General features: G+C 43.3%; 1 protein-coding gene across 1 annotated transcript; it reads right to left on the bottom strand.

Moving 5' to 3' along the window:
• Positions 1-7,586: 7,586 nt before the first annotated feature.
• On the bottom strand, positions 7,587-8,492 carry LOC143925235 (taste receptor type 2 member 41-like). Its single transcript, XM_077449829.1, has one exon. It carries the CDS (start codon positions 8,490-8,492, stop codon positions 7,587-7,589), a length of 906 nt encoding a protein of 301 aa, XP_077305955.1.
• Positions 8,493-9,356: the final 864 nt, after the last annotated feature.

Here is a 9,356-nt window from a genome sequence, read left to right on the forward strand (position 1 = left end):
ACTTCACGATGGAGGAGTTTCAGGCGCTCCGCGATCTCATGCTCTTTCATGATGAAGGGGCAACTGAGGATCTTCCTCCTCCTTCATGACCTTCTTATTTTCCTGGACCTAGAAACACTACTGTTGCTTTACGTCAGATTTACCCCACTAGGCAATTCCGTTTGAGATCCCGTAAATTTCCTGATCTCATGACATGCCTCGCCATTTGGGCCTTCCTGAATGAAGCTATCAGGGACCTTAAGAAACAGAACTGCCATGAGATTCCATCCAATCTCAATAATAGACCGATTAAAGCACTGGGGTCCTTACAAAAATGTTCAGAATTTGTTATTAAACAATCAGACAAAGGCGGCAATATTGTCTTAATGACACATATCCAGTATCAATCAATGTGCCTGACTGTCCTAAACAACCACAATTGGTATAAACTCATATCCTGTCACGGTCCCTACCGTGTCTTTTAGACGGCCAGGCATGGTGGCGCCCCAAGTGGCTCTGGGTGGTATTGAACTAATGAATGTTTGTTTAGTGCTCCTGTTACCTTACCTCTGATCCACACCTCAGTTCCTTCCAGCTTGCTTTCCAGCTTTGCACAGTTCTGCATAAAATACTAGAACCATACTCTGGATCTTGTTGCTATTAGTACCTGTCACTCCTGGATCAGCTGAGGCAGGTTACCTAATCAGTTGGGTATAAAACACTGCCTCACTCTGAGAGCTTTGTCAGTTCATTGTCTCCTGTTTAGCCTAAGGCTCCAGTATTCCTGCGCTCCAGTTACAGCGTTCCAAGATTCCGGCTTCTGACCCTGGCTCTGCTTATTGTTTATTCTGACTTCTGGAACCCTGACTATGGCTTTACTTCGACTATCCCTTGACTATTCCTGTCAAGCCCCCGTGCACAGATTCACAGCCCAGGTAGCTTATATCTTTGTTCCCGTGGGCTGTGTGTGTATTTGCAAGGGTGAGCGTACATCTCTGCACCATGGACTCCAACCTAGGTAAGCTCTCACATATCCTTTGCCCTTATCTCTACATTTGCCTCAGAACTCCGGGATCTTTGCAGTGAGGCCTTTTATAAGGGCCTAGTTGACAAAGATACCCTTGAGTTCTTTGTTCCTAAATTCCCTCCTGTTCCTACCTACTATTGTCTTCCTAAAACCCACAAAACTATTCATATACCCCCAGCTAGACCAATCGTCTCTGGAATAAGATCCCTAACAGACAATGCCAGAAAATTTGAAGATGCCTTCCTAATGCCTCATGTACGGAGTCTCCCCTGCTATATACGTGATACCACTGATCTCCTGAAACACATTGAGGGGATCCAGATCTATAGCTATAGATCCAGAGCTATAGACATCAAGGCTCTATACTCGAGTATCCCCCATGAGCAGGGTGTCCGGATGCCTGACTCCTTCCTCAGAGAACAAGAGAATACCTCTTGGCCCCTGAATCAGTTTATCTTGCGATTATTGCATTTTATTTTGACCTAAAATTACTTTACTTTTAACGATCAACTATACCTACAGACTCAAGGAGCTGCTATGGGCACTTCATGTGCCCCGGTATACACAAATTTGTATCTGGGTGGATGGGAGAGACATATAGCCTCAGATGATCGTTATATACCTTTTCTTGAACATGTCCTACTATGGCACAGGTATATTGACGACCTGTTCATAATTTGGACTGCTACTAGAGACCTACTGTTGGAGTTTATTCAAAGCCTGAACAATAGTAATTTTATTCTCTATTTTTTTTTTTCAATATCTATTTTATTGAACTATTTTTTCAACAAACACATATAACAAAAATAAAGCTTGATGGAAAAACAAACCACATCCAATAAATAAGAGACAAAAAAAACAAACTAAACCCATCATTGCATATTTCATTTGAAATAATTTTTATTGTTTTTTTATTCACGGAAACAAAGTACATTCAAAAAAGAAAAAAAGGGAACGTTTGGTACATATGGCTTAAAGAAGTATATAAATTGGCCAACATGGCCTAACAAACAGTGAGATAACATGAGACTTGTTCATAGGATACAGCATAGGTTATACATGTGTAGTTGCAAAGGAGCCTTTTGTCAGCAAACAACGTGAACGATATCATGTTCCCAGGTCAGAATGATAAGCTTGTTAGTGTGTCGGTGATGAGTATGGGTTTGTTGCCCACAAGCTCCTAGCTAGTAATGGAGAGGAGAGTGGGAGGAAGTTCCCTCAGCCACCCCTAAAGGGATCATGCTGTGGGAAGGGGAATCCCCCCCCCTCGACTCCTTTAATATTTGACCCAAATCCCGTTTAGGAGAGTGATGTGCGAGGAAGTATTGTTTAGATATATTAGTACATCAAAACGGGTAAAATAACTACTAATATATCCAGAACTGTAACTTGGTAGTTAGGAACAGAACGTAAGCGAGTTCAGATGGAGAGTAATCAAAATTTTGGTCGGAAAAAGCTCTGATGGTTTTCCCAATGGAATTCCGACGGGATTTCTCCCAAGCTGTCTTGCATGTACACGGTCACACCAAATTACGACTGTCAAGAACAAGGTGAAGTACAACACGTATGATGGGACTAGAAAAAGGAAGTTCAATACCCGGTAGCCAATAGCTTCCGTCTGAGCATGTGTGAGTTTTTGTGTGTCGGAATTGCATACACAGGATTGGAATTTCCGACAGAAAGTTTTTCCGACTGAAAAATTGAGAACATGCTCTCAAATTTTTGCTGGCGGGAATTCGGCCAGCTAAATTCCAATGAAGCGTACACACGGCCCATTAGTGCGGAGTATCCCATATTCGCAATATTTGCGCTTGCCAAGGTACTGTATTCTCAAGACAGACTTCAGGACACAGGCCAACGCTTTGCGTGACTGCCTGTTACTTAGAGGCTACTCACGCACCAATTTAATTAAGGAAAGTGTTTATTCTGGCTTTTGCCTGTACTAGGAGTTCTTTATTGAACACCCAACCCAAACCTCCATCAACAGATACAGTTAAAGTTATCACTAAATACTCCGCCCACCATCAACAACTTATTTTTCACCCCCTGCTTTCTTCTTCCCCCTGGAGTATTGTACATGCCTATCTAAGATTGTCCTAGATTCTATTACAAGTGGGTTATACCGTATTACTATGGTTATCTACGTGCACTTTTCCTCTCTCTCCCTCCCCCCTTTTTCCCATCCCATTTCCCTTGTTCCTCTCTTCCTCTTTTCTCCCCTTTCCTTCCTTTTTTCCCCTTCCCCCCTTCTTCTCACCTTTTTTTCCTTTGTCCCCAGTTCCCTCTCTTCCCTTCTCCCTTCTTCCCTTCCCTTGTCTCTCCCCCCCATTCACTTCCTTCCCTCCCTTCTTTCTATTTTCCTTCCTGGGTTCCCCCCATTCCTTTTTTCCCTCCCCCTTTCTTTCCTCCCTTTTCCCTTCCCCTTTTTCCCCTCTTCTCTCTCTTTCCCCCTTCCCCCCCCCCCCTTGCCCCCTTTGCCCTCCCTTCTCCTCTCCCCTCTTCTTTCTTTCCATGCTTTCTTTTTTCCTTTCCCTCTTTCTCCCCCCCCCCCTCCCATGCCCCCTTCCTTCCTCACTTCCTTCCCCCCTCCATTTCCCTTTTCTGAAGAATGTTTCTTTTGCCCTATATGGGCAATGTTTGATTCAGTATTGCTTACAAAATTACCCTTATTCTCATATAGACTTAAATTCCACACAATCCCCCTTGCCCGCCATGGGGGGGGTGACTTTTTGAGTGGCTGGGTTTATACTTGGCACATGACCTGCTGGGTAAACAACCTTCCATTGTTTTTGCTGGATTGCACCTTTACCTGATGTTTGTTATACATTTTCATTACATGTTTCTGTGTTTCCTTTGATCACTTGTCTTATAGATTACTCCTCCTGACGAAGCTGTGTTTGTACCGGGAAACTAGTTGAGGTCTGGATAATCTATGGGAAACACTCTACCAACAGATAATGAGAGTGACCTGACACACGCACTATATGAAGCACATGGCGGCCTCCATCCCTGATTTGGTAGATAAAAAGGAAGAGTTTGTGGGACTTCAAATGAGGGAACGCCATGATAGGAGAAAATAACTGCATTCAAATTAAATTACAATACATGATTTATTTATTACAATCTAGAATACATATCAGATATGTTTTATCAAATAGGTAGGTAGTCACCAGACTTACACTAAATATGTTGCTCAATTGAAAAACATATGTAATAGAACCAACTAACCGTTGGCATCTAGTGGCACTCTACGCGTTTCTTGGCATTACAGCCATTCATCAGGAGTGTTATGAAGTATACATTAGGAAGGAAATGAACAGGGGTTAATGATAATACCCTTAGAATAAGGAAGGACAGAGGGATTTTATCCCAGCAAGGTGGGGATAAATTGGGATACTTACTACACAACCTCAAGGCCAGCTATGGTGTCCACCAAGGAAGATGAGGGTAAGAGGCATGATGTCTCCCCCGGGGTTGAGACGGGGGAACCCTCCAAGGATGGAGAACAGCACCCAGAGTCCAACACAGTGGTCACAGCATGATCCAATAGACTATGTGTACACAGAAAGGGCATAGTGTTCCTAGAAAAAATGTGTCAAAAAGGGATTAATTAAGTGTGTAATGCCCCGTACACACCAGCGGATTGTCCGTCTGAAAAAACTTGGATGGTTTTTCCGATGGAATTCCTCTCAAGCTTGACTTGCATACACACGGGTCACACAAAAGTTCTCGGAACTTTCGACCGCCAAGAACGCGGTGATGTACAACACTAAGAACATGACGTTCAATGCTTCCGGGCATGCATCGAATTGTTTCCAAGCATGAATTTTACACTTCAGGATTTGTACAGACAATCGGATCTTCAGATCGGAACTTTTTCCAACCGAAAAATTGAGAACATTCTCTCAACCTTTTCCTGCTCGAAATTCCACCAGTAAAAGTCAGATGGAGCGTACACATGATTGCATTTTCCGACCAAAAGCTCTCATCGGACTTTTGCTGGCGGAATTTCCGATCGTGTGTAGGGGACATTAGAGTGTAAAAGTAATTTGGTAAAAATGTCTATGTGTTCCCACAAAGGGTCTACATGAGGGGGTGTGAGTGAAATAAAACGAAAAAAACAACACAAAAAGAAATACCAAAAGAGGATGGCTGATCTCCCAGCGAGGAGGATATCCTGTGTGTGGGATCAGTGTGTGCTTCCCTGTGATTGAATCAAACAAATGAACCACCAGATGACTGAGATGACTCCATATTTCCACCCGAGATGTGTCCATGTTACCTCCTGAAATGACTCAAAATAACATCCTGAGACATGTCCATATTACCACCTGAGATGACTCCATATTACCATCAAAGATGACTGCATATTACCACCTGAGATTCCTGCTGTTTACCACCCGGGATGCATGGACAATTTTTATGTATGGACTTTATCCCCAAACCCTAATCTGGGGTTGGAGATAAACAGCACCAGCCAGCCTATCCATTGCAGCACCAACCAACCTGTCCACAGCTGCACCATGCACTGAGTAACCTATCCACTGCAGCACCAACCAACCTATACACAACAGCACCAATCAGCCTATCCACAGCAGCACCAAACAACCTATCCACAGCAGCACCAACCAATCTATCCACAGCAGCACAAGCCAATCTATCCAAAACAGCACCAACCAGCCTATCCACAGCAGCACCAACCAACCTATCCACTGCAACACCAACCAGCCTATCCACTGCAGCACCAACCAAACCCATCCATTGCAGCACCAACAAAACCTATCCACTGCAGCACCAACCAAACCCATCCACTGCAGCACCAATCAAACCTATCCACAGCAGCACCAACCAAACCCATCCACTGCAGCACCAACCAAACCCATCCACTGCAGCACCAATCAAACCTATCCACAGCAGCACCAACCAACCTATCCACTGCAGCACCAACCAAACCTATCCACTGCAGCACCAACCAACCTATCCACTGCAGCACCAACCAAACCTATCCACTGCAGCACCAATCAAACCTATCCACAACTGCACCAATCAACCAATTCACTGCAGCACCAACCAACCTATCCATTGCAGCACCAACCAGCCTATCCACTGCAGCACCAACCAACCTATCAGCAGTAGCACCAACCAGCCTATCCACAGCAGAACCCACCAAACCTATCCACTGCAGCACCAACCAACCTATCCACTGCAGCACCAACCAACCTATCAGCAGTAGCACCAACCAGCCTATCCACAGCAGCACCCACCAAACCTATCCACTGCAGCACCAAACAGCCTATCCACTGCAGTGCCAACCAACCTATCAGCAGCAGCACCGACCAACCTATGCACTGCAGCACCGACCAACCTATCCACAGCAGCACCCACCAAACCTATCCACTGCAGCACCAAACAGCCTATCCACTGCAGTGCCAACCAACCTATCAGCAGCAGCACCGACCAACCTATGCACTGCAGCACCGACCAACCTATCCACAGCAGCACCCACCAAACCTATCCACTGCAGCACCAAACAGCCTATCCACTGCAGTGCCAACCAACCTATCAGCAGCAGCACCGACCAACCTATGCACTGCAGCACTGACCAACCTATCCACAGCAGCACCAACCAACCTATCCACAACAGCACCGACCAACCTATGCACTGCAGCACCAACCAACCTATCCACAGCAGCACCAACCAACCTATCCACTGCAGCACCAACCAACCTATGCACTGCAGCACCAGTTCCAGTCATACAGCTCATTACAGCAAATACATGGTTACTCACCATGTCAGGCCACCCAGGGTAGTTATCAGAGTTACTACAAGCTCCCCTCACACTCTTATGATTCTTCTCAGTCATAAAGCCTAGGAAGCTATGGGAGTCCCGCTAAATTTCACTTCCCCTGTTTATCATGATTTGTGAAAAAAATGACAAGACTTTATTTTTGCCTGAGTATGCAACTTAATGCTTTCTAAGTTCAACTGTTGAAAAATGATAGTGTTTTATGGTATAGGATGTTTTATGCTGTAGGATATTGGGCTTTCTTAAGGTGCAATCCACTTCCATTGCATACCCTGGTTTGGGGTGTATGATTTACTCCCATTCTGTTAGTTTATATTATGTCATTTACATGTTGCATTTTCAATTATAGATATATCTGAGGTCACAATGATCTATGATCTTTCATGGACACCTACTTTACATGATTGGACCAAACCTTATCCGACACCCTGTGATGTCACCCAAATTTCTGTTATAAATAAAAGAATGAAAAAGAACGTGAATGTATACAATGTGTGTGTTTTATATTTATCTGTAAATTCTTTTTTTTTTGGGGGGGGGGGGTTTGGGGGTTAAATGCTATCAAACAGCTATAGTACTATCTACCTTTACTACAATAATTAGTCAACTTTAGTCAGATCTGCACAGTTTTTATCTACAGACACCCCTTATCTGTACAGGCAGGTTTTTTTTTGCAAAGAACTAACCTTTTAAGTAACATTTTACATTGATCACTTTCACACTAAAAGGTTTTAGTGAATATTTATACATTGAAGGTTTGGATCCTCTACATTTTATGTCTCTGTGTTCCTCCAGCTTCTGGTCCAGAATCTTCTCAGAATGGTCCTTCTCAGCTTGTTGCTGGCTTGGAAGATGACGGCGGCCTCCACCGATGGAGATAATATTTGTAAATTCCAACAGACTGTATACATAGGGGAATTTTTAAAAAAAATGTCCACTTGAGACACGCAGAAGAATGTGAAGAGGAGAAGTAAGAAGAAGATTGTCCTCAGTGCAGTGACATGAGCCTGAAGATTTGGACGTGTTGATCCAGAGTCGTTATTCTTCACCCTCCAGACGTGTCTGAGCAGAAAGGAGAAAGTGAGGACCAGGCACAGAAGACTAAGGCAGAATGGAAGGATGACACCTACGGTGTTTGCAGGCACATAATAGGAAAAATATTCATGGACCCTGATATAAGAAACTTCTGTACTGTTCTCAGAAGACTGGATACTTTCTGCATACACAATCCAGAACCACGGGACTCTCACAATGAACACCCCAAGTGCTGTCAGGAATAGAAGGTGACTCAGGAAATTGGACACAATTCTCTTTATCCAGATGAAGAATCCATAGCTGAGATTGGTGATGGTGGTACAGTAATGAGCCGAGAGCCAGAAGGTCAACCAGAAGTTGTAATAGGCTAAGAAGTAACCTGAAGTGTTCAGAAATCCATGTACTTCTGTCACATAACAGACTTTCAGACACAAGACATAGATCATCCCTTGTACACTCAACACACACTGGAGGAGAAGATTCACAATCCCCTTAGCCAGAAAGATCACATCGGTGGGACTCAACTTCCCTTTCTTTCTGATGATGTCCAGGTTACCCATCACAATACAAGTGTAAGAAGGGATTGCCAAGCCGAGTCCCAAGACTGAAGAGACTAACATGGATAAGAAGACCAGAGACATCATGCTGAGGTTTGGTGTGATCTCCAGACAGAGATGACGGGACGCGTCCAGTGATAGCAGACAGAATGATATTTTCAAGGTTGGAAATATGGAAAAAGCCTTCAGAGGTTTGTCTCATGATTGACTTTGCATAAACATGATGGATTTCATTTCAATGCCGACATCTAATGCACAGAGCAACCCGTGTAATACAATCTCTGACTCATTTCCATTATACTGAAATATTTAACCACTTATTGACTATTATATACACTCAGAACTATGACTATTATATACACTCAGCACTATGACTATTATATACACTCAGTACTATGACTATTATATACACTCAGTACTATGACTATTATATACACTCAGCACTATGACTATTATATACACTCAGAACTATGACTATTATATACACTCAGTACTATGACTATTATATACACTCAGCACTATGACTATTATATACACTCAGCACTATGACTATTATATACACTCAGCACTATGGCTATTATATACACTCAGTACTATGACTATTGATCTTCCAGTTTACAGTGAACATAGTCCCTCGTATCTCTACACTAAAACTATATATTGGGGATAAAGCATGGTGAAGTTATATATGAGTTAATTTTTTTTAAAATACATTTTATTTGGTTTTACTCGGGTGACAACAGCCCAGAAACAGGGTTGCAGCCCCTAAACAAAACAAGAAGATAGTTGAGATACATGAGAGATGTGTAAATATTAGCATATAATCAAGCCAAGTAACCGCCCATGCTAATGAAGAGGAAAATGCAAACTGTCTACACAAAAGGAGACATGGATGGATTCTCTCAGAGGGGTCACCATCTATCCGGAAGGGATCAGAGAAGTCGGCCAAAA

The sequence above is a fragment of the Lithobates pipiens genome, unplaced genomic scaffold (assembly GCF_037356315.1).
Source record: "Lithobates pipiens isolate NorthernLeopardFrog02 unplaced genomic scaffold, aLitPip1_a1.2 Scaffold_22, whole genome shotgun sequence".
NCBI lineage: Eukaryota > Metazoa > Chordata > Amphibia > Anura > Ranidae > Lithobates > Lithobates pipiens.

Excerpts from the sequence above, each read along its gene's own strand:
- LOC143925235 (XM_077449829.1), bottom strand. The coding sequence starts at position 8,492 with ATGATGTCTCTGGTCTTCTTATCCATGTTAGTCTCTTCAGTCTTGGGA.